We start from the raw sequence: 25,348 nt of genomic DNA, 5'->3' as shown, positions 1-25,348 counted from the left end.
ATCAGTGGACATAAAGAGGAGCCACATGAGGTCATGACTGAATGAGTCGTTCCGTAAATACATTTTAGCCAAAAGAACCTTGTACGCTGTAGAATAAACATATTTTAGCAAACTGCTTTATGGCGGACTCACAGGTTCACTTCCACCACAGTATAGTATTCACATGCTTTGTTAGTGTAGGCAAAAGGGATCCTGGTTTGGTTAAAGGGTGAGAAACATCTTTTAGTCATTTTAAACCACAGTTTATTTCACAATTTATGTGAATCACTTCAACGCCAGACTTTAACTTCACACAACTTCACAGATGGTAGATTTTCTGGTTCATCTTAAAGCTACAGTCTGTAACTTTTTTGTGTTCAAAATGTACAAAATTGATATAATAAGCGAGTACACCATGAATCCATTTTCCAAACTGTGTTTTTGGCTTGTCCTGAATCACTACGGTACACCTATAATAAGTGTTTATATTCGGACTATTTAAACTGGTTCGGATAGGTACCGCTGCGGAGAAGCCCGGTAACTGCGTGATTCGAGAAGTAGCTCCGGCTACAATGTTCTTCCGCAACACGCACGCAGTTCTGTTTATTAACCGCTAGAGCGCCAAAAGTTACGGACTGCAGCTTTAAATAAAACAGACCTTAAAATAGTTTAAACTCAAAGCAGAAATTGTTAACTAATGTTAACAAATGGAACCTTATTTTAAAGTGTTACCAGTAAAATAAATTGTTGGTCATACAATACCACAAATATGGCTCATGTAAACTGGTTTGACCATATTATGCTATAAAAAGATCATCAGATCTGAAATCCTGTATACATTAAAAACCTCATTACAGTAATGTAAACTAGGTAATTACAGAACAATCGGTTACACTTTAACTGTAGTAGTAACTGTAACTACATGTCAACAAATTCTCATTAATTTCCAACTACATGTCTACTAACTCTCAGAGTAGACTGTTAGGTTTAGGGTTAGTAGAATGAGTTGACATATACTTGCAAAGTGTCTCAGACAGTGTGTTGTATGTTGTGGACCCATCAAAATAAAGTGTTAGAAGATATTAAGCAGACAGTCTACTAATATGACTGCTAGTTGACATGTAGTTGCAAAGTTACACTGTAAAGAGATTGCTGTACATTTTACAGTAACTTACTGGCAGCTGGATGGTTACTGTAAAAATGGTTACAGTATGATTACTGTATTTTCATTTACATTATTATTACCTTATTGCCATTTACAGTATCAGTACTGTAGAGTTTATTTTTATTTAGTTTAAACATTTTTACCTGTAAAAAACAATCCAATTCCCTTACAGCACTGTAATCCATGATTTTTACCACCTCAACCCCATAAAAATAAAGTGTTACCGAACAATCAAGCTAATATGCATTCTGTTTACAAAATAAAATGAAACAATACTGGACAAGTATTAACAAGGTACTACAATGTTTGTTCTAATTTAGAGGGAGATACTTATAACAGATGTGATGGTGTCAGTCAGGCCTATTTATTTGAACTTGATAAGACACTACACATATGGCAGAGAACACCCTGATCAGCTTACAGCCACTTTATTATTGATGATCTGGTTGGACAAACCCAAGCAGCACCTCTGCTTCTCATTTAGCCTCGAACAGGTAGCGATGTTGCCACAGCCAGTACCAACCCAAATTCAAACTACTCAGAATGAACATACACAGTAACGGTATGCTCAGGCTTCGGTGAACTACAGTCATGTTTGCGGCAGCAACTAAAAACTTTGTGAAGCAGGTGGGGAACACTGGACGCCTAGTCCCTGTGCCCAGTCTAAGTGAAGCGGACCGATATCAACCCCTCAGTCTGGTGACAAGGAAAAGGAGACGACATTTCTGGAAGAAGACCAAATATGCCACAACCCCTTTCTCGCTGAAAGACATACTCGTGGGAGAAAAAGAGATCACAGCAGGTGAGTTAGAAATATTTAATAATTTAATATAAAATATCTAGATGAATAGATAAACAAATACTTGATAATCATGTAAACATTCAATCAAACATCCATGTAGAATTTTATGTGCATGTTTGTGTCATTTTACTTAAAAAATGCATAAAATGCTTAAATTTATGTATGCAGTAGTTTTTATTATGAATGAAGGTGTTTTTTTTTTTTGCCTGATGTGTATACTGTAAGTGGTATCATAGGAGTATGTCACCTCACTATTTTTGACAGGGGTCTCCTCATATCAGCTCCTGAACTATGAGGACAAGTCTGATGTTGCCCTAAATGGGCGTTTGGGCAACCATCTGATCCACGAGGTGGGAGTAAACGTGAGTGGTTCAGATTCTGTGGCAGTAAAGGCCTCATTTGGAATTGTGACCAAGCATGAGGTGGAGGTTCCAACATTACTGAGAGAACTCAATGCAAGGTAAAAAAAAACACTGTGTAGGCTACATATTTTTATAACACTCAGTACCAGCCCTCAAAATTGTCTGAGAGCTGGTATTTGGACCAGCAGCAATAGGAATGTTCAGTTTACATCACTCCACTTTTTGTAGAGACAGGTTACATTGTTACGCTAGTAGGTGGCAATAAGTGACTGTATTTATGAGAGAGCTAGATCCTTTCACTCAACCACTATTCGGTCAGGAAACTTTGGCATTTGCTTGCGAACCTTTTTGCGTTGCTCCAAAAATTCCTTCACAAAACTTTTTTAAGACTTATTTTTGGATGTTTTGCCTTTATTGCGATACGACGGTGGAGAGCAGACAGGAAGCAAAGTGAGAAAGAGAGGTGCAGGATAAGAAAAGGTCCTCAAACCGGGATTCGAACTCGAGACATCCCTAACGCAACAGCGTTGTTTTTCGGTGCACTTGCCCACTAGGTATCCACACCAACTGTTCACAAAATTTTTGCATTCTCTCTCCAAATTATTGCGTTCCACCTAGAAACTTTGTATTTGCTCACAAAAATTTTGGGTTTGCTCACATTATCTTGCATCCCCTTAATTCCCAAGAAACTCAGTTCGCTCACAAAAATTTGGGGTTCACTAACAAAACTTCTTTTCCTATCAGGAAAGTTGACCTGGATCACTGTTTGATCCGTCAGTCCAAAGAGAGTGGGCGGACTGTCCTTTGTGTTGTCATGGAGAGTATCCGCACCACGAGACAGTGTTCCCTCACTGTCCACGCTGGAGTGCGAGGAACTACCATGAGGGTAAACAAATGCAAGTGTGCCCCACCAAACAGTATATCTGGCGGTAAAATCTGTTGTTCTCTGATACTTTTTATCTTCTCACACAGTTCCAGATAGATGATGGTCGAAACCCTAAAGGTCGAGATAAAGCCATTGTTATTCCAGCCCACACGACCATAGCATTCAGTGTTCTAGAGCTTTATGTGCGTCTTGATGGACGTCTAGGTAAGCACTAAAGGACTTCATAATTCCAACAATGAAGTGTTCTGTCTTGGAATCAGTAAAAAATATATTTTTTAAATAAATTAATATTTGTATTCTGCAAGGATGCATTAAAACCCAAGTGGAAAAATGACAGTAAAGACATAATATTTAAATGCTGTTCTTTTGAGCTTTCTATTCCTCAAAGAATCATAAAAAAATCACTGTATCCACAAACATAAACAGCTGAGGGATTATGTGACATTGAAGACTGCAGTAATGACTGCTGGAAATTCAGCTTTACCATCACAGAAATTAATTACATTTTGAAATATATTAAAACACTAGAAAAGTTATTTTAAAATAATGATTAATAATAATAATTTCACAATATCACTGTTTTTCCTGTATTTTTGATAAAATAAGAGACTTTTTTCAAACCTCAACCACAACCCCAAACTTTGAACAGTAGTAGGCTTTATATTTATATCTATGCACTGTAAAAAGTGATAAGTTGACTTAACTTAAAAAAATTTAGGAAACCCATTGCCTTAAAATTATTAAGTAAATGATAATTTTTTTTAAAAAGTTAAGTGAACTTGACAATTCACTTTTTTTTTTTTTATTAGAATTTACTTAAAAATTTTAAGGACACAGGTTTCCTAAATTTTTTTAAGTTTAAGTCAACTTATCACTTTTTACAGTGTGGTTTTATATATGAAACCCATGCATAGACCTTTTTAGATTTTAAAATGTTCATTGCTTTATCTAATGATCTTTTTCTGAACTTTGGACAGACATATGTGTGGCTCCAGAGTCAGTAGGAGGATTTGAGAGGGAACAGATCCGTGAGCAGCTTGGGGGATTCATTGGCCGCTTTTCCGTTGGAAGACTTAGGAGATTCCTGTCAGGAATCATCTATGGAAATCCTTTCAGAGCAGGTGATAAAATTTCTGGTGTCTGTATCTGCAATATTTAAAATAATCTTGAAGAAATATTCCACATATAATTGATTTGTCACTCTGTGCTTGCTTTAGATGACAGGGCGTTTGAAGAGCTCACTCACTCTGATATGTACATGGATGATGTTGTGACGGACTACTATGAGAAGGCTGCCAGCATGACTGACCTGTCCACAGCCTACTCGCGGGATGAAAAGCACATACGTGTAAATCTGCTCAACCATAACATACCTAAAGGACCGTGTGCTTTGTGTGGAATGGGCCACCAGAGGCGTGAGACTGTCTACGGCTGCCTGGAATGTTCTTCAGGGGGAAATAAATATGTCCGTCTCCACGCTGTACCATGTTTTGACCTCTGGCATAAAACTATGAGGTGAGAAATGGCCTGGAGAAACTCCCAGGGTGATTATCATGCAAATGTTGTGCAACAAGACCACAAGATGTAAAACCCTCTGCTTTAATTTTGGCAAAAACACATTTTATGAAAGCAAGAATGTTCTTTGCTCATTGTTAGTGGAACTGACTTTGTAAAACAGATGATTTCAACAATTTCTAAAATATCTGACCTCAATCTGATTATCTGATTAAATAATTTGTTTAGTGATTGATATATAATGTTTCCTTGTTTTCTCAGCTTGTATGCGAGTACATTATTATACACCTAGTATCATAGTTGTTAAATAATAATTATTATCTAGTATCTACTTTACTGGCCAAAAGTGTGGAATAATTAAGATTTTTTTTAAATGATTTTTAAAGTCTCTTATGCTCACCAAGGCTCAAAAATACAGTAGAAAAATAATATTGTGAAATATCACAGTACAATTTAAAATAATTATTTTTTATTTTAATATATCTAAAATGCAATTTATTTCTGTGGTGAAAAAGCTACATTTCCAGCAGCCATTACTCCAGTCTTCAGTGTCGCATGATCCTTCAGAAATCATTCTAATACACTGATTTGCTGCTCAAGAAACATTTCTGATTATTATCAATACAGTTGTGCTGCTTGATATTTTTGTGGAAAGTGTAATACAGTTCATAAGTTTTAGTAAAGTAAAGGAAGAAGGAGAAGGAAGAAGAAGAAATGAATATTTTAATTCAGCAAGGACACAAATAATCAAATGTTAAAAATGTTAAAGATTTCTATTTCAGAATCCTGAAAAAAGTATCACCGTTTCCACAAAGAAAATATTATGCAGCAAAAACTGTTTTTGGCATTTATCATTTTAAGAGCCATTATTAATAACTGAGCACCAAATCGACATAGAATGATTTCTGAAGGATCATCTGACACTGAAGACTGGAGTAATGGCTGCTGGAATAGATTTGCCATCACAGGAATAAATTACTTTTTGAAATATATATAAAAACAGTTAACAGTTCATTTTAAATAGTAATAATATTTCACAATATTACTGTTTTTATTGTATTTTTGATCAAATAAATGCAGCCTTGGTGAACATAAGGAGACTTCATTTAAAAACATTAATTAAAAAAAAAAATCTGAATTATTCCCAAGTTTTGACTGGTATACACATTGTGACAATAATAATTGAAAACCAGTAAAATACACATAATACAGTATATTAATAATAATGTAAACTAAAAAGACTGATCTCAGAAACAATACTTGGTGCTAATTTTGTGTCGCATTGTTTACATATTGTCCATAATGTTCATTTATATCAGTTTTAAGATGGTGTTTCTTGCCTATCCAGATACAAATGGACAAGATAACAAATAATTTAGGGCAAAAAGCTAGAGCAGATATTTATTTCATCACATGAAGACCAGCTGCTATGTTTTTGAATGCACTGTGCCATCTGAATAATTCAGGCCTATCAATAAATTAGCCTGTAGATCACGTGATCGCAGAGCAGGAAGTGCTTCGCTGACAGTTGTCTTCTGTGAACAGGACACCATGGAACTGTTTACAAAGAGCATGTGAACTGAAAGCCAGGATAGTGCAAGGTTACATTTGTGTGCTTATTTGACACCTGTTGGCCCCAATATGTTCAGAATAGAGTGATTAATGGAAAAATATATCTTAATCTGTTGATTGTGTAGCATGGAATTTCAAGAGCTTAAATGACAAACACTAGAATGTCAAGAACAAAAATTAAAAGATTCACCAATTCATGTGCTGACTGAAATGTTTTCCATATTTGTTTACCATGTTTACAATTAAAATATAACATTTTAAAGTTTTGAATTTTACATGGTTTGAATTTTTACATAAATAAACATTTAGAATTTAATGTTTTTTCGAGAATAAATAAATAAATTACATGTATACAATTGCGCTCAAAATTATTCATACCCTTGGTAAATATGATCAAAGAAGGCTGTGAAAATAAATCTGTATCATTAATCCTTTTGATCTTTTATTTAAAAAATGTACAAAAATGTAGCCTTTCATCGGAGAATAAGAATTTAAAATGGGAGAAAAATCTCATTACGAAATAAATATTTTTCTCTAATGCACATTGGCCACAATTAATCATACCCTTTTATTCAATACTTTTTGCAACCTCCTTTTTCCAAAATATCAGCTCTGAGTCTTCACCTATAATTCTTGATAAGTTTGGAGAACATCTGACAAGAGATCAGAGACCATTCCTTCATCCAGAATCACTCCAGATCCTTTAGATTCCCTGCTCCATGTTGGTGCTTCTTCTCTTCAGTTCACCCACTCATTTTCTATAGGGTTCAGGTCAGAGGACTGGATTGGCCATGGCAGAAGCTTGGTTTTGTTCTCAGTGGCCCATCATTGTTTTGATTTTGATGTTTGTTTGTGGATCATTGTCCTGTTGGAAGGATCCAACCACAGCCCATTGTAAGATTTCTAGCATGGACGGTCAGTTTTTAATTTTTTATCTGTTGGTAGTTGATAGAATCCTTGATGCCATGATGCCAACAAGATATCCAGGATCTCTGGCAGAAAAATAGGCCCACAACATTAAAGATACAGCAGTATATTTCATTGTACACATGGGATACTTTTTTATTCCTGTGTGCACCAAACCCATCTTGAGTGTTTGCTGTTAAAAAGCTCATTTTTTTAGTTTCATCTGACCATAGAAGCCAGTCCCATTTGAAGTTCCAGTCGTGTCTGATAACTGAATACGCTGGAGTTTGTTTTGTTTGTTTTTGGATGAGCGAGGAGAATTTTTCTTGAAACCCTCCCAAACAACATGTGGTGATGCAGGTGCCGTTTGATCTTTTTTTTTTTAGGCTTTCTAACCCCAAGACTGAACTGTTTTCTCCAATTCTTCAGCTGTGATCATTGGAGCGTCTTTGGCCACTCAAACTATCTCCTCACCTTGCTTTAAGAAAAATAGACTCACGCCCTCTTCCAGGCAGATTTTTAACATTTTCTGTTGATTGGAAATTCTTAATTATTGCCCTGATGGTGGAAATGGGAATTTTTTATGCTTTAGCTATTTTCTTACAGCCACTTCACTAATTTGTGAAACTTAACAATCTTTTGCTGCACAACAGAAATACATTCTTTGATTTTTCGCATTGTGATCAATGATTAAGGGAATTTGGCCTTTGTTTCCCCTCATATTTATAATCCTGTGAAACAGGAAGCCATGGCTGGATAATTTCATGTTCCTAGTCACCCTGGTGTGATAAAAATAATGCAAATATGAATGGGAATATACTTCAGAGATATTTCAATCCTAAGAATTTTTTAGGGTTACCAATAATTGTGGCCATTGTGTACTAGAGAAAAATATTAATTTCATAATGTGATTTTCCCCAATTTAATTTTGAATGAAATATCAAATGGATAAACAATGCAGAGTTATTTTCACAGCCTTCTTTGATCATATTTACCAAGAGCACAACTGTATGTATGTATGTATGTATATACAGTGGGTACGGAAAGTATTCAGACCCCCTTAAATTTTTCACTCTTTGTTATATTGCAGCCATTTGCTAAAATCATTTAAGTTGATTTTTTCCCCCTCATTAATGTATACACAGCACCCCATATTGACAGAAAAACACAGAATTGTTGACATTTTTGCAGATTTATTAAAAAAGAAAAACTGAAATATCACATGGTCCTAAGTATTCAGACCCTTTGCTGTGACACTCATATATTTAACTCAGGTGCTGTCCATTTCTTCTGATCATCCTTGAGATGGTTCTACACCTTCATTTGAGTCCAGCTGTGTTTGATTATACTGATTGGACTTGATTAGGAAAGCCACACACCTGTCTATATAAGACCTTACAGCTCACAGTGCATGTCAGAGCAAATGAGAATCATGAGGTCAAAGGATCTGCCTGAAGAGCTCAGAGACAGAATTGTGGCAAGGCACAGATCTGGCCAAGGTTACAAAAAATTTCTGCTGCACTTAAGGTTCCTAAGAGCACAGTGGCCTCCATAATCCTTAAATGGAAGATGTTTGGGACGATCAGAACGCTTCCTAGAGCTGGCCGTCCGGCCAAACTGAGCTATCGGGGGAGAAGAGCCTTGGTGAGAGAGGTAAAGAAGAACCCAAAGATCACTGTGGCTGAGCTCCAGAGATGCAGTCGGGAGATGGGAGAAAGTTGTAGAAAGTCAACCATCACTGCAGCCCTCCACCAGTCGGGGCTTTATGGCAGAGTGGCCCGACGGAAGCCTCTCCTCAGTGCAAGACACATGAAAGCCCGCATGGAGTTTGCTAAAAAACACCTGAATAAGATTCTCTGGTCTGATGAGACCAAGATAGAACTTTTTGTCCTTAATTCTAAGCGGTATGTGTGGAGAAAACCAGGCACTGCTCATCACCTGTCCAATACAGTCCCAACAGTGAAGCATGGTGGTGGCAGCATCATGCTGTGGGGGTGTTTTTCAGCTGCAGGGACAGGACGACTGGTTGCAATCGAGGGAAAGATGAATGCGGCCAAGTACAGGGATATCCTGGACGAAAACCTTCTCCAGAGTGCTCAGGACCTCAGGCTGGGCCGAAGGTTTACCTTCCAACAAGACAATGACCCTAAGCACACAGCTAAAATAATGAAGGAGTGGCTTCACAACAACTTCTTGTATGGCCCAGCCAGAGACCTGACTTAAACCCAATTGAGCATCTCTGGAGAGACCTAAAAATACTTTCCGTACCCACTGTATATGTATACATACACACACACACATTAAGTTTTGAGTTTGTTTTTCCGAGAATAAATGTATAGCATTTGGACCAATCAGAAACACAATTATTCATTAGTGTTAACAAATAATCCAACAGATCTCCTCACCCAACAACCAAATGGGGTGCCAAGATGTCTGTGAATGACCCCCAGGCCCCTGGTTACCACGACAACCAGGACACCTCAGCCAGCCCAGATCAACTTTATGACCCCATCTTCTTCTTACTTAATGCTCCTTCCTGATGGTTTCACTCAAAGGTTAACTGACTCCTTTTCATGGCTTCATCCCGTTTCTCTAACGGTTTCACTTGCCCTTCCTCCATGTATGAGTGATTGTATGTTTACTTGTTTAGATTAGTTCTATGTTAGTGCTTAGTTAATAAAACGTTTGTGCACAAATTACATGAGTTTCTGGTCCTGTCAATGCATGTCTCTTTCACGACCTGATCTAGCTACATGCTCTAATGCAGTACTCTTAAGAAATGTATTTTCTGTGGCCAAGAAGTTGATATAAAATTACACTGGATGTTCACTGGACAAACAGATTAGTTGATGGCAATTTAATTTTGCTACAGTTACTATTGGCAGCTGATATAATTGTAATTAATCATAATTAATGGTAATTATTTATATACATTTCCCTTTTGAGCTAATTTGCTACCTATATATATATATATATATATATATATATATATATATATATTTTTTACATTTACCCCAAACATTTGAACAGTGGTGTAACCAAATTGGCCATCAAATGTTTGTAATTTATGTTTTTAATTGCAGTATATATTGTACTTTAATTACCAAAAAAAACAAAACATTACCATTAGAAATGTTTCATAACTTCTTGTGACAAGATTTTGACCTTAGTAGCTATATTAGTGGGTGACTTACTTTCTCATTGAAAGACAGAAGACATGTTTTTTATTCACATCTTTATTACTTACAAAAATAATGACCAACATTCTGCATTAATGACAAAAACGGCTCATATGCAGTGGGCCTTTTCATTTTCTATATTAAAGCTTGCATCAGAACTCAGCCAGCTCTCCCACTGCCAATCCAAACACTCTCCATTCTCACAAACAAGTCCACTCAAGGATATGCACTCAAGCTCAAACTCAATCAGAAGAGCCACATAGGAACAAATAAATATAGACCTTTTTACTTCTTTTTTACTTCAAGTCAGAATTAAAGCACTTTTGATCCTGCGTTTCTGGATGAGAGAGGAATATTGCAGAAATGAACCACCCAAATGTCCGTTTGGCACAACTTCACCATTCCACATTTCCAGTTCAATATGAATGTCTAATACAGCCATTGGGATTATGAATATAGCATTTATAATCTAAAAAAACAAGACCAATGCATTCCCCTCCTAGTCATCCAACTCTGGTTTTACTAGTGTTAAGCTGTTGCTTTACTACAGACAGACAACTATAAAACAAGCATGTTTAGATGCTCCAGAAACAGGTGTGAAGCCAAAATATTTGAATGGCTTTAAAATATGAGATGCTCTGGGAACAAGGCACTTGGAGGCCAGGACTATTTAGAGACACAAAAGAAACAAGATCCACTGAATACTGTTGCTTTCAGTGCAAGTACCATCATTGCCATGCACATCAAACCTTGCTATTAGGATGCTTTGACACTAATAGGTAACATCGTAGGTTTTAAAACACACAAGTCTTGACATACTAAGCTGACATCACTGCATCTCATTCAAACAAAATAAATATGCTTATCATTCCTTATTAATGCACATATGATGTAAAAAGAGATACGTAACTACTAAAACATCCCCACACTAAGAAACTCTTACTGAAAATAAGGTCCATTTTGTAACTTTAGTCCCCCATCGTAACTAAACACGGGAACATCAACAGCTACTTCTGTGAGTTGGGAAAGGCTTACAGTATAACCAGTAGGGGGCGATAAGACTACATTCTTGGAATGAGAACGATTCTAGCCTCACAACAAATGCTAATGAGGCTTCCACCTGCTCAAATCTATTCACACCCCAGTCCAGTGTTTTGCTCATATTTGCGCTTCTAGTGTTTGGATTCGTACAGTAGGGATTGGTTATTAGTGCAAACAAACCCAGCCTTGGAACCAGCAATCCACTGTCTGTTAGAAAAATTGGGTGGAATTTTGCAACAGGCCAATATAAAGTCAAATGTCTCTAGAAAAGAGCAGAAGGGACAGACGAATGGTGGTCCTGTGCTTTGGTCAATCTGATTCAGTCAGTACGACATTCCCAACGCTCCTACTGTAGCAGCTTTTGGTTGAGGATCTCCCAGATCATAGCTTTCCTGAAATACGGCATATGATTCTAGAAAGAGAGAGTGATGCATGTATTATTGAGACATGTATTATTATGCATGTGTTAGTGTGTGTACCTGTATACACAAAGTACCTGTCTGAATGTGAGGTTGTGCCCTCGGGAGATATATTCAGCATATTTGCATACGAACACACCACAATCACTACCATTCTTCTGCTGAGGGATCTCCTACAAACAATAATTAGAACAGAGTTGAGCTCTTACAGCATGTAGACAGAATGAATCACTCTTCTACAGGAGTCAAATAAAAATTTTGAACTTGGAATATTGGTCGAATTAAAATGCAATTAAAATGCAAAAACAAGAGAGTTATTATATTTAAGTAAAACTACACACACAAAATGTTGTTACTTTGAATAAAATAAACGTTAATTGAAAGAGAAAATATTTATTAAAAAGCCAGTTGCCAAAGCAAGCTCTCATTTTTTTTTAGTTTAGCTTGAAGTACTAAAATAGCTAAAACTAAATAAACTAAAGCAAATAAAAGAGTAAAACTAAACAGACATAAAAAAATAAAATAAAATTCCTAAAACCAACTAAAATTAAAGTAGAAACAAAAACAAAAAATAAAACCTAATTCAAAATAGAAAATACATTTAAAACAATGCAGACTCATACTTTTTGCAAAACAGTGCAGTTTCATTTAGATTTATTTGTTGTGCCCTCTTGTGGACCTATTTGACAATGTTGATTTTTTTTTTTTTTAATCTGGTGATCACTGAGGTCTTGTAGCTTTTACCCTGAAATATTAAATTAATTCTGAATTTCGTTAATACTGAAAACACTGAATTGAATATCTTGGTCCTGTTGACATTCCTATACTGTTCTTGTAAGATTTTTCATAATTATACATGTGCTTACAGAAGGTCGTAGACTGCTCAAGGTCCACTTTGACGTGTCCAAATCTTTGCTCTTCTTCACCTTGAACTCCTCTTTCAGATAAAGCCTATTGGACAGATACAGTCATTAGGTTAGTAATATAACCAAACACAGTCCCCTTTGAAAAACAAACTATGAGCGCAAACTTTAACACGCATACACTTAACCTGAGAACAAAAAGCAAAACTACACAACCCCTCATTTCTGTCAGGACCACTATCATCAAAGATAATTGACAATTAGCATACAGTTTGGATTGGCGGTATGGTTCTGTTCTGGGCAAGATAAATGAACCAAGATAAATGTATTGCAGATATCGTTAAAGTGCAGTAATTTTTTTTTACTACACATTTTAGAATTAGTCTGAATCAAAGGAGAATCAAAAGGCTGAATCCTGACTGACAGAGGAGGAGTTGGGGATGGAGGAGGGTAATTAGCTATTGAGCAACGCGAAAACTGCTGATATACTGAGGGACCTTATATATATTGATGCTTAGATAGTTGTCGTATTTCTATAGATAGATGGGGATCAGCTGAGAGTCAGCTGATGCGAGCTTGACTAACGTGACCTGCCAGAACTAACGCTACGCTTGATTTTAACTACACAGTACATGCAGCACAGTATATCCAGTATGATCACATTATTATACATATAAAATGTACGTTTCACATTATCACTTACAAAATCATGTTGCAGATGTCATCATGCCTTTGACCCATGGAATCATATGATCGTACAGACTTTGATTTGAAGTCAACAACCTACCATGGTAAAAAGAAGAATTTCATTACACACAAATTCAAACCTCATAACACATACACGCATGAATTCTAAAATAAACATTTTTATATGCTAATGATATCCAATAAACAATCCAATAACTATTAACCAGGCAACAAACAATAAATGCTTGTCTTTTTCAGTGTGACACAGCAGACTGTTAAAAGTTCTAAGGGTTTGTAATGTTTGAATTCATGATACATGGAGTAGATTACTCACAGCAAGGGACCAGTGAACACCCAGGTGAAGGGGGACCAGAATGATGTCATACAGGAAGAGGTCTACAGCCTTAGTCCACCGTCGTACTGCAGCATGTCCACCACTATGCAACTTGGGAAAGAGGAAGGTACTGAAAGAGTAGACCTTCCTGCCCCCTACTTCCTGCTCACTGCGGGACATCACGAGATTCATGTAGAAGTTGATCACCTGAGAGTGACAGGGTTTATATTTGATTAATTATTTGATTAATGTTTGTCAAATTGTCTAATTATTTGATTAGAGAGTGTTCACAACTAAAACACATTCACAACTAAAACACATTCTGATACAAAAAAAAAAAAAGGAAACAACAATAGTTAATTTCATGTTATGGCCGGTAACCAATAAATGGTTGATTAAAAATTTTGCCTAAATAAATAAAAAATATTAATTGAAAAATAAAAATGTAATCATTTTTAATATAAAATACTAAATTCTATAAATCTATTTAATAAACAGAAAAAAAGAAAACTGACCACACACTACAAGTATATTTACTCTTTATAATGTACACTATGAAAGAATGACATTTATATTGAAATTTGCTCAAGACTATTTGACATCGTTATCAAATTATTACGGTTTTTAAATATGAACTTTAGATGAGCATTACATGACGGCAAAAGTATTGTAAAAACAGCAGAAAAGTGAATACACAACTAAATATCCAATATCAGCCAATACTAAGTAAACAAATTATCCAGTATGGTACAATATTGTGCATTCCTAAGAAGCCTTTTAAAATGATGCTACCTCATCGTTGAGCCAGCTGCCCTCTTGCAGGGTTGCCAGATCCCTCTGTGTGATACGCAGTTTGAACGCACTGCACAGAACCAGGTTTGGATCAGTTTGAGCAAGAGCAGCACTCACTTCCTGCTGCATCTCCTGTTACATGATATAAAGACAACACTGTGAGTCAAAGCAGAAGGAAAGGAACCAATGTGACCGTGAACTGTAAGTGGAAAAAAATTAGCACAATTACATACAGATCATTGTTCATATTCTGATCAAGTCTTTATTTAAAAAAAAAAAAGAGGTTTACTTCACAGATATTGGCATATCCCTATTTACATGGCATTCACGAATACCCAAGCAAATAAGACATGCATTTCCTCCTCACATTTCTCTTATCGGATATGCTCACTTTAGGAAATAGGTTAATGTGTTTGTGACATTTATAATCAGTATATGATCAAATTCCACATTAACACAGAAATATTCCTGTGCTTGTTTCTATAAAAAACATCTTAAACACTGCTAAACAAGCAACAACCAGACAGAGTGTGGTATAATAACAGTTATTAAGGACTAGATTTTGTTTGAGACAATAACCTTGGTCAGTCTGGGAAACTCCTCCTCACTGCGCCTCACTGTATCTGTAATCAGTTCAGATCTGGAAGGTAGCGAGGGTCCTGCAGCTGTTTCTTTCTCCTTAAGATTCAACCTGGCTTCGACCTCAGCTGACAGATCCACATCTACAGGCTGGACAGAGCGTAAGGAAGAGAGGGAAAAAAAGGAAGAAAAAAAAAATTACAAAACAGACATAATAATAAAAATAAAAATCATAAAAAAAAAAAAAAAAAAAAAGTAATCGTCATGGACTGTGATTAATCACAAATTTAAAATACAAGGATTTACCTGTAAATGTGCTGAAATAAAGAAATGCATGACAAACTAGTTTAAGGAAACAGAACCTTTCACACTTCCGCCAGGTATGAGACATAATCCTTATTATTCTTTTGTTTTTATTCAGCCATTATCAGCCTTTATACTGGCAATAAAATGTTTACCAAGCCACATCGCTTCAATCCCAGTATACATTTACCCAACTATTATCAAAAGTATTTCTAAATAAATACAACAAAATATTTTCTTGCGACCTTACGTGAAGTATTATGACAAAATGCATTATGAAGAATAATTGGACCTGTTCTGCAGCTGCATTAGAGCTAATATTAGCATCATGCTTCATAAGACAATTTATGAGATTAATAGTACACTTTTACTCAGAACTCACTTCAAACCACCATCGAGTGTTTGTAATAACTTCCTTTTGCGATCACATGTGGAATTTGGTCGTTTACTGTTGTTAAAATAGGCTATTTATAGCCTTTTATATCGCTGCACAAATTAGCATTTCAGATGTACACATTCACTCAAGAAAATCACATACAAATATCCTATCGTAATCGTGTGTTTATTATCTTATATAATCTATAGTGGCTGTTGTCATGTTTATTTCTGCTGTGTAAAAGCCTTAACATGTATGCTCTGGCTGAAACTCACTGTTTGTGATGTTACAACCGCCTCTCCGTTGCCAGGGATACATTCCAAGTATAATACACATTAGTAAAAGGATCTATTTTAATTTTTCTATATAAATGTACAATGCCGCAGTACATTATAAAAGTAGCCCAAAAAACCGCAACCCACGGCTCTGTAATTTTTCCCGCGACTGTATTTTCAAAATAGCCCACTTGTGCCGCTACCCTGGCAACACTGGTGCTGTACTCTCATCACACAATGATAGATAACCTTCCACGCTGCGATGACGGGAAGAAGTTGGGGTCAAACCTTATCAAACGATTAATCTGCATTAAAAAAAATATTAACGCGTTAAAATTTTTAGATTACTCACATGCGTTAACACCCCTAAAAAAGACAATAAGCACTTACTATTTTTCTTGCAGTTTGATTATCCAAGACTCCTTCCATGATGTCACTTGTTGGAGTGCTTCGATTAACATCTATTGTTCTGTAACAGATTTAAAAATAAATACATTTAAAATCATTAAATGCAGATATGCATTTATTAATCAATAATGCTTTTAAAAGCAAGCTAAAATGTTACCTGTCTTTAGCCTGCATCAGTGGATCCCGCCACACAGACATATTAGGTATGGCTGAAGGCAAAAATGGAAAATTTGATTTGACAATTAAAAAGTATCATGAAAGCTATACATCAAAAGTTTAAAATAATTTCAGATAGTTACAGGAAAACAGCAAAAGAAAAGCAGTGGGTGTAATTAAGCTCACCTCTGACTGGAGCAGGTCTGCTCATGTCAGTAGTGCGACTGATGGAGGTGTGTCCATTTGCCTTGTGTCCATCAAGGGAGAAAGTTGTGCTAAAAATTTAATGAACATAGCATTAACTTTCTCTAGCCATGCTACACTGATATCAAAAGTGTTCTAAGGGCTCATCCACTTACATTGGAGGTTTCATCCGTCCAAATGGCAATGGTTTGCTCTTTGAGTATTTCTCTGAAGCCATCTCTACCAGCTTCCTGTAATGCTCTCTATCGCTCTCTCTCAGTGCCTAGTCAAAAGACAGATGCTCGGACATAAAATCACAGACATAAAGGCATTAAGTTTCCAGTGCATTAAAATTCAGTTTCCCTACCTCCTCCACAGTCAGGCAAGGTTTGTGTGTGCGGCTCGGATGCTCCATCTCAGCCGGTTTTGCGCTCAGCCCGTGGGTAGTGCAAGACGGCACAAGCTTTAAGGATCTGCGCATCTCCCTGCCTTTGTCCTGGCTTCCCTTGTACAGCATTGCTCCACTGCTCAAGGAGATAAATACATGGCCCGTTATACAACGTCTAAAGAACAAATCATTTAAGTACGGTATATCAGCAACCACCCAGAACATGGTTTATAGTTACAAAGCAGAAGTATCTCTGGTTGTGGCATCAAAATAAGACTTGAGATACTGTATAGTATATTCTGTTTAATACTTCATTTGACAGGTAAGATTTGCTTATTAATGTCAGACATAAAGGCTTTTTGATTTTTAACTTGTAAAGATGTATTTATAAATGAATTTCAGCTATCATTCAAAAAAGTAAGTGTAGAGGCAGTTCATTCTTTGCTCATTGACAGCAATGTACACAACAGTAAATAAGTAAACAAACAAAGATGCTGCTGTTAGTAATTTTTGACCAGTTTGTTTCCTTCAATACACTGATAGAGAATAGGGAAGAAAACCATGACCTTGCTTGTTTTAAACTAAATATTATGCATATTTGGTTTTAATGAACGTTTCTTATTGTTTGCATAAAGCATGACTCTTCATTATAGCTGAGTGTTTGTTATGTGACTTAAGTTATGTCTATATTCTGTGCATTATGGGATATAGGAAAACTGAGGATAATGTGTTGCTTTTTTTTTATAAGAACAGAAATTTACAATCTCTCTTTTAATCATTTAAATGTAAAGTCATTACAACTTTATATTCATCCCATCAGAAAATGTAACCATTAAAAAGCAAGTGACAAATGACAAAAGCTTTGAGAAGTCTTTGAGAAGATTTGAGAAGACTAAGAAACAGGTCAAATAGTGTAAAATATAACTAAATAATACTTACTCAGGTTTCCATAAAGCCTGTGGGTTGTGGTGGACATTGGCTGCTGTTCTTTCTTTATTTTTAAGTCCAATTTCTATCTGTTTATCTGAAGAGAGATAATTGTAAATCATTACTAAACTGATAGGCTGTAAATAGGTATAAAATGACCTTTATGAACAGTGCACTACCATTCAAAAACTTAGGGTTCGTACATTTTTTTTCCTTCGATGAATATAAAGTTCCAAACAACAACAAAAAAATCTTACTGACACCCAAAGTTGAGCAGTAATGTATGTCTGTCAAATTTTTTGCCAGATCACAGAGACACGTGGGGACCGTGAGATCACACTCACCCATCCCGTCACTCTCAATCCATGAACTCAGGCTGTTGCTGTGTATGTCATCAATACCCATAAAGGCAACCCTGCCAACCTGATCCAACAGTGAGCAAAACAAGACACAATGCATGAAACCAAGGCTGTACAAACAATGCATGCATTTGCAAGTGCTTAGTGATGATTATATGAACATACCTCTGTAAAGGCTTTCTGCTTTTCATGTTCTGCCTTTCTGTGGTGTCTTGATCGGAACAGCCCTGCAATCCCTGCAAAAGTCTTCTTGACAACCCTGACGATCACATCTGTAGAAAGATGACAGACATATGAAAATATTTCTTGATGGTAGGTGACTGAGAAATGTCAGTTAGGTACCGTTGTTTACATAGAAGAGCTTATCTAAATATTTACCATGTCTTGCTCTTTTGACCTCTGGATATTCATTCACACAATCAGCTGAGTACACACTGCAACCCAGGAGAAAATGAAACACTTCAAGTCAGTACATCAGATGCATCAAAGGACTAGTTCACTCAAAAATGAAAATGTACTCACCCTCAGGCCATCAAAGATGTAGATGAGTTTGTTCATCTGAACAAATTTGGAGAAAATTAACATTAAGGCTTGCTTACCAAAGAGACATCTGCAGTGAATGGGTGTCGTCAAAATGAGAGTCCAAACAGCTCATAATACATCACAATAATCCACACAACTCAAGACCATCAATTAATTTCTTGTGAAGTGAAAAGCTGCGTGTTTGTGACAAATAAGTTCATCAAGACATTTTTAACATCAAACTATTGCTTCTAGCTAACATATGAGTCCTCTATACATAACACTGCTCTCTCCAGCGAAAAAGTCATTCTGTCTGAATCAAGAGAGAAACACGCACAGATCAAGCACAATTTACAGGTCAAAACAGTTCTAAACAGATATGTCAGTGTATTTTAATGCGAGAAGACAACGGTACTTTTTCACTGGAGGAAGTGTTATTATTGACTCTTGATTTTGCCAGAAGCAACAGTTTAAAGTTAAAACACCTTGATGAATTTGTTCATTACAAACACACAGCTTTTCACTTCACAAGACATTAACTGATGGACTGGAGTCGTGTGGATGACTTGTGGATTATTGTGATGCTTTTATCAGCTGTCTGAACTCTCGATCTGATGGCACCCATTCACTTCAGAGAATCTACAGGTGAGCAAGTAATGCTAAATTTCTCTAAATCTCTTCCAATGTAGAAACAAACTCATTTAGATCTTGGATGGTCTGAGGGCGAATACATTTTCAAATAAACTAATCCTTAAAAATCTTTAAAATAAAAGCAATGAAATGAAAATCTCTAAGCCATCAGACTCACAAGTAAACAGAAAGAAAACAAAAATCATGTCTTTCTTAAAAAACATTCATATTTAAACAGCTGTCTTAACACATCTTAGCACTAAGAGGAAAGGACGTTATCTATACCGTCCATTTAATGGCACCAGATCTGTAATAATTCTAATCACATCAAACATTTCGTAAATTAACTTTATGTTCAACGTTATCGTATTAATTTAAAGACAAAGATAGTGATTGTTTGCTGAAAGTAGATTGTCTATTGACGAATTGTTTACATTGGATTGCCCCTAAAGACAAATGCAACATACTACAATGCCTATTGTTCATGTAAATGTTCATGTAAATGAACAAGAAACAAACTGACACCAGACAAAACAAGGCACTCCGTGTTAATTCAAATAGAAACCAAAAGTAATTCGGTTTATTCAGAAACGAGGAATACAAAAAGACTAATAGCACACCTTTGATAGTTGCGTTTGGCGGGCCTACTGTTCTCCAGCCGCTGCGTGTCTGTGCCCGCGGCTCGTGCTACACCGTTACCGTGCTCACTAGGCCAGGCTGCGGATTTCTCACCAGAAAAAGGCACGAAGAGCGACGATAATCCGTCAACTATCCATTCATACATCACAAACCACCACGATGAATAAGACTCTGCTTCGTTTGTTTGTGCCAGGTCTATACTGAAGATTTTGAAACCGAAAAATTGACCCACTCGTGTTTCAAAAGCCTTCCGTGGCCGTACGTTTACTGCGTCACTGATTTGTCAACTGCGACACCGCAGCACTGCTCGTCGGTTAAGCCCTCCCACTCTCCACTGCACTGAGATTGACGTTCCTTTACACCGCCGGTTTAGGCGCTGCAGAGCAGCAAATAGTAAGTATTTGGTAATGATCTGTCACTGGGTTCAGTGCAAGACAGTTAATAAAATGGAACAAACGAAATAATGTTTTATTAAAAACGACACACAACTTAATTACTTATATTTTATCTGTATTTTACATGTATGCTGATTTTGAATTGTTGGTATATGAGTAAAGGGATTAGTTTTACAGATAAATATTTGGCGGGACAAATCATGCAACCAATCAGATGCGCAACTGGGGATCACGTGTCTCAAAGCGGAAGCAATATCGAGTGGGTGTGCTTGTTTTACTTATTGAATCAATGTTCTATGTTTGTTAATGGTTTTCATGGCAAAGGCATGTGAAGTATTTTAAACAGCATTACTTGACATGACATATTCTCAGTTTTAGCTTCAGCTAAGCTTTATGTTGCGCAAGACAGCATTACACAATGTACTGCCTATTTAAATATAGCACGACAAGTGACTACAGTGCAAAGACATGAAATGTAACTTTTAAAAGGGTCTGTTGTATGGCAAAGCAGCCACGAAAACTGCATACGTGACTTTTTTTGAAACATTTTTTTTTTATTAAACTGAGCACTCATTTTTAAATATCACTAATATTTAATATTATATTTAATCCTTCAGTCAATATAACAAAATAAAAAAATAACAAATCCCTATGAATTACAAAATTATGTAACTGTATTGAAACTTGTAAATTAATGTCAGAAATCCATTTCAATGTATTATCTGTCTTTGAAGATGAAGAGGGCTCTGTCTGCCCTTGGCAATTTTTCTGGAAAAAGGTAAAAAATTGTTTAGGAGCACTTCTAATATATTAGAAAAATATGTAATATTAGTGAAAGGGATGATAAATTTACCGTACGTTTACCTCAGAGTCCAAGTGGAGTCCTGGAGTTCACTGCATCAATTCCCATTCTTCAAGGCAAAACAAGTAACATGACAATATTATGATATGATTCACAATGACTAACCAGTGAATGCTTTAAACATGTTTTAAACATTGAAATGTAGCACAAAATACCCATAACTAATCATGAGTTAAGATAATTATGTAGTGATTTTTTTTATGGCAAAAACATTAGTACTGTACAGTAAAGTGTAAGATCTCACTGTAAAATCTCATGTATGTCTGAACAACATTTGTAAACAACACTAGGTTTAAAAAATGATAGAGTTCAGTTGAGGTCCTGCTGTAAACTAGAGACAACACTTACCTAAGCAACTGGTCCCAAATAATTTCTGATTCGTTTTTTAAATGTATAATTAAAATAAAACAATGATTTTTAAATTTATTTTATTATTATTTATTGGTATTGTTACATTGATGACTCTTACGTGTTTAAGGGGGGCAGGTTTACAGGACCAATCACAGGCTGCACTGCTGGCTGATGAGTCCCGTCTTGTCCTGCTGGCATCAAAGAGGGCCAAAAAGAGTAGCCAATTGGAGGAAGAGGTGGTACATGGGAGCCGTAGTGATGGTGATGATGGACAACCCCTCCTCTCATTGTTGAATGTTGAAGGTCCTAAACAACATCAAACTTACCATTGTAATTTATTACTACATATTGTGGAATATCAACATTGTTTAAGCAGAATACAACATCTCTAGATGGTTACCTGATCTGAATGTGAGGCTGGAGGTATGGTTTGACTGTTGCTTCCTCCTGGGTACATGGCCATTGGCGGAAGAGCCTTCAGCATCATATTGTGCATGATGATCTGGTGCATCTGTGCATTCTGCATTAGCATCAACTCCACCATGTCTGTCATCAGAATAATAAAGTAGAGAACTTTTGGCCTAGCATAAATCTCGAAGTGTAGTTTAAACTCCATTTAGTACTTTATTCTTATCAGCTACTGCATGCAACTTCACACGCAGCTACACTACTGTTTAAGACTTTCTCTGTTTTTAATAGAAGAATTCTTATTTATTAAAGTTTATAGTATTTATTTAAAAATGTAGTCAAAAACAGCCATGTAAAATAATATCTATCTATCTATATATATATATATATATATAATTATGTATTTTTTTGTTATATTTTATTCTAAACAAAAATATATATATATAAAATATGTATTTAAAAAAAAAAGGATATTTCTATCCATTACTCCAGTCTTCAGTCACCTGATCTTTCAGAAATCTATTATGCTTGTATTTTTCAGGATTCTTTGATGAACAGCACTCGAAATAGAAATCTTACATAACATTATAAAATGTCTTTACTGTCACTTTTGATCTATTTGTCCTTGCTAAATAATTTGCCCTTGCGAACTGAAAAAACTAAATCTTTGAAAAGTAGTGTACTTGTTAAACAATAACCTTATAGTCTTGCAAGTAGTCTTTTGTTGGAAAGTACAGGTTTAAATGTCCGAAATGTCACTATTATTTATTGCTTTTGTGTCTTAGTATACAATAACTGTTTTTCTGCTTTTGATGTATACCTTCTTTAATACTTCCTGATCTGTAGGGAAAGGTTTGTGGAGGTGGGATTTGTGCTATGAGAGGCTGTTGCTGTGGTAACTGCTGGATAATGGTGGCTGGCTGTTGAGGAACCTTGCGGGAGGAAAAATATAAGTTAGAGGGCCAGCAACATTGTACCAGACACATACACACACAAATTGTTTTGTACTTGTATATTTTGGAACAGCTATAAAGCCATTTGATTGAACTGGAATAGTAAATGCAGATATTCTATGTATGATTAAACCAGTATAACTAAAAGTGAGAAAACTTTTCATACGGTGTGTTGAATTATTTGAGGGGGCTGAGGGGCAGGAGGAGGAAGAGGAAGAGGAGCAGGTGGAGGTGCAGGAGGTGCACTTTGGTGGATATGGATGGGAGGTACAGGTTGGAGTGGCCCAAGAAGAGGTTGATAATGATGTTGCCTATGAGATCCACCCCATGTGTGAGGCCTTCCCAGATCCTCCAGCATATGCTGTTCCTGGTACATGCATATAAACATACTCAAATGCACACTAATAGTTGTTATTTACATGATAATATATTTCTATTGATTATTACATGACACTTCAAGATTGCTTTTGGCTTAATCATCTTAAAAAGCTAAATGGATACTCTTTATGTGCAAAGAAGATTTTAATATCATCTCTGTGAAACATACCCTCAGTCTCTGTAGGAGGTTTCTCTTCCGTCTCAGAGCGCTGTGTAATGCATCTGCCTGCCCATCATAACTTCCTGTGGAATCAAAATATAAGACATTAGTCATATATGTTGTATTCTGCATTTTTGGCATGCTCAGCTGTTTTTATTCCATGATAGGTTTTATTTAGGCTTGGAATAAACAATTGAGAGGATTACTATAGAAAACAGGCATTCTGTCTGGCAACTTATTATTATTTTTTTCAGGACAGAATATCAGCCAGAGAGCATAAACACAAATCATTTCAATCATGTAATATTATACCTAAACTACTCTCAAAATTCTAAAAAAAAAAAAAAGTGGAGTTCACAAAAATGACTACTGTCTGTGTACTTGTGGAAAACGCTGAACCTTCTCTTTCAATGTTGTCATTTCTCTCATTCTCCAGTCTCTAAAAAGGAGCAAACAGATGATATAATACGTCTTTTAATTGACAAGTTTGGTCTCATGATAGTATGTTGTCAACAAAAGAGAAAGAATATATCATGTCAGTTATGTATAACTGAGTAATATCGCATTAAACCAACTTACCTTTTCCAACATTTTCAGTCTGAGCCTCGTCATTTGGTCAACCACTGGGTCTGCCATTTTAAAAATACTTTGTAGATACGTTTATTTAATTATTGTCCATGTTTGCTGTTGAAGCGTGTCTGACTCTGTTGTCAAAACATATCTGTGTTGCAGAGTTCTTTGCCCAACCCTCAAGTTGCTAAGTTACATTAGAAATCCAGACAGAGGCTCTTTTGTTTATGGTGAACCCACAGCATTCTAAAAAATAAAATAAAATAATAATAATAATAAATGGACAAACATATTGTATATAGTTTCCAATTAAATATTTTGAATTTGTGTTTTAGGAAAACCTCAAAATGTAATGATAGAAAGGTTATGGAAACCTTTATTATTATTATTTTACATAAGCAATTATGTGTTTTGAGCATTTATAAATGTACAGCATTATGTTTTATTTGTAGTCTTGAATAAATATGGAATATATTATATAACAAATATGGAATAATTAATAAAATAATTATTATACTCATTACATTTTGTGGAATTGACATTTCTAAATAATTTTATATATTTTTATACCTTTATACTCCAAATAAAAGCTAATGATTATATGTATCATCTTATATTTATATATTTATAATCTGTTTATTATTTCTTACTTATAATAATTATATTATCAAAGTGTATTACATTAAATTGGCATAACATTTATAATGTTTGAAATTTGAATATTATTAGTGGAGAAAACAACTAACCGTTGTTACTAGTTAATCTTATTCACCCGGGCTTTTACCCGCGTCTTTCATTTGTCAATCAACCACTAGTCGGAAACACGACTACCACAACAAATACAGAGCCTAAATAGGATGTAATTTCTCTCTATCCTGCTCCGCAATAGGCTCTAGAAGTTGTCAATCAAAGGGTCACGCTTTCTAATTGGTCATTCAGGCCCAATGCATTTAAAGGAGGGCGTTTTGAATAGAGCAATCGTATTTCTGCAACAAGAAATGTCATTGGCTGGCAAGCTCACATC

At 35.7% G+C, this 25,348-nt stretch overlaps 3 protein-coding genes and 1 long non-coding RNA gene across 5 annotated transcripts; 2 read left to right on the top strand and 2 right to left on the bottom strand.

Annotated features, from left to right (window-relative positions):
* The first annotated feature begins 1,735 nt into the window (after positions 1-1,735).
* pjvk (pejvakin) lies at positions 1,736-5,034 on the top strand. Its single transcript, XM_058780029.1, has 6 exons — positions 1,736-1,946; positions 2,211-2,406; positions 3,053-3,194; positions 3,281-3,398; positions 4,172-4,315; positions 4,412-5,034. The coding sequence occupies exons 1-6, from the start codon at positions 1,736-1,738 to the stop codon at positions 4,711-4,713; spliced, it is 1,113 nt and encodes a 370-aa protein (XP_058636012.1). The 3' UTR covers positions 4,714-5,034.
* Positions 5,035-11,164: 6,130 nt separating this feature from the next.
* Positions 11,165-20,599, bottom strand: senp2 (SUMO specific peptidase 2). The gene is made up of 17 exons (XM_058779690.1): positions 20,229-20,599; positions 18,835-18,890; positions 18,622-18,728; positions 18,442-18,520; positions 18,110-18,194; positions 17,150-17,306; positions 16,959-17,065; positions 16,786-16,874; positions 16,601-16,652; positions 16,426-16,504; positions 15,082-15,231; positions 14,503-14,634; positions 13,711-13,917; positions 13,393-13,472; positions 12,693-12,777; positions 11,904-11,999; positions 11,165-11,819 (listed from the first exon to the last, which is right to left on the bottom strand). Exons 1-17 carry the CDS (start codon positions 20,390-20,392, stop codon positions 11,754-11,756), a joined length of 1,791 nt encoding a protein of 596 aa, XP_058635673.1. The 5' UTR covers positions 20,393-20,599; the 3' UTR covers positions 11,165-11,753.
* Positions 19,538-23,227, top strand: LOC131542744 (uncharacterized). The gene is made up of 3 exons (XR_009271776.1): positions 19,538-19,623; positions 21,983-22,158; positions 23,110-23,227. It is a non-coding gene; the product is annotated as an uncharacterized LOC131542744 (long non-coding RNA).
* zgc:112416 (uncharacterized protein LOC550509 homolog) lies at positions 20,985-25,150 on the bottom strand. 2 transcript variants are annotated; one of them, XM_058779691.1, is made up of 10 exons: positions 25,071-25,150; positions 24,334-24,570; positions 24,136-24,193; positions 23,764-23,837; positions 23,383-23,583; positions 23,084-23,195; positions 22,256-22,401; positions 21,974-22,161; positions 21,507-21,553; positions 20,985-21,410 (listed from the first exon to the last, which is right to left on the bottom strand). In XM_058779691.1, the coding sequence occupies exons 2-9, from the start codon at positions 24,388-24,390 to the stop codon at positions 21,508-21,510; spliced, it is 882 nt and encodes a 293-aa protein (XP_058635674.1). In that variant the 5' UTR covers positions 24,391-24,570; positions 25,071-25,150; the 3' UTR covers positions 20,985-21,410; position 21,507. The 2 variants fall into 2 exon arrangements, with proteins under 2 accessions (XP_058635674.1, XP_058635675.1); XM_058779692.1 differs by having other exon boundaries at positions 24,154-24,193.
* Between the last annotated feature and the right edge of the window lie 198 nt (positions 25,151-25,348).

Source organism: Onychostoma macrolepis, chromosome 06 (assembly GCF_012432095.1).
Source record: "Onychostoma macrolepis isolate SWU-2019 chromosome 06, ASM1243209v1, whole genome shotgun sequence".
Taxonomy (NCBI): domain Eukaryota; kingdom Metazoa; phylum Chordata; class Actinopteri; order Cypriniformes; family Cyprinidae; genus Onychostoma; species Onychostoma macrolepis.
This window is presented reverse-complemented; position numbering and strand designations above follow the sequence as displayed.

Excerpts from the sequence above, each read along its gene's own strand:
- pjvk (XM_058780029.1), top strand. The coding sequence starts at position 1,736 with ATGTTTGCGGCAGCAACTAAAAACTTTGTGAAGCAGGTGGGGAACACT. Across the intron at positions 2,407-3,052 it reads CTGAGAGAACTCAATGCAAG|GAAAGTTGACCTGGATCACT; the intron begins GTAAAAAAAAAC and ends TTTTCCTATCAG. Across the intron at positions 3,399-4,171 it reads GCGTCTTGATGGACGTCTAG|ACATATGTGTGGCTCCAGAG; the intron begins GTAAGCACTAAA and ends AACTTTGGACAG.
- senp2 (XM_058779690.1), bottom strand. The coding sequence starts at position 20,392 with ATGTATGAATGGATAGTTGACGGATTATCGTCGCTCTTCGTGCCTTTT. Across the intron at positions 13,473-13,710 it reads GTGTTCACTGGTCCCTTGCT|GTTGTTGACTTCAAATCAAA; the intron begins GTGAGTAATCTA and ends TTACCATGGTAG. Across the intron at positions 12,778-13,392 it reads GACATCTGCAACATGATTTT|GCTTTATCTGAAAGAGGAGT; the intron begins GTAAGTGATAAT and ends TCTGTCCAATAG.
- zgc:112416 (XM_058779691.1), bottom strand. The coding sequence starts at position 24,390 with ATGGCAGACCCAGTGGTTGACCAAATGACGAGGCTCAGACTGAAAATG. Across the intron at positions 23,584-23,763 it reads ACCTCCTACAGAGACTGAGG|GAACAGCATATGCTGGAGGA; the intron begins GTATGTTTCACA and ends TGCATGTACCAG. Across the intron at positions 23,196-23,382 it reads CTCAAATAATTCAACACACC|GTTCCTCAACAGCCAGCCAC; the intron begins GTATGAAAAGTT and ends TCCTCCCGCAAG.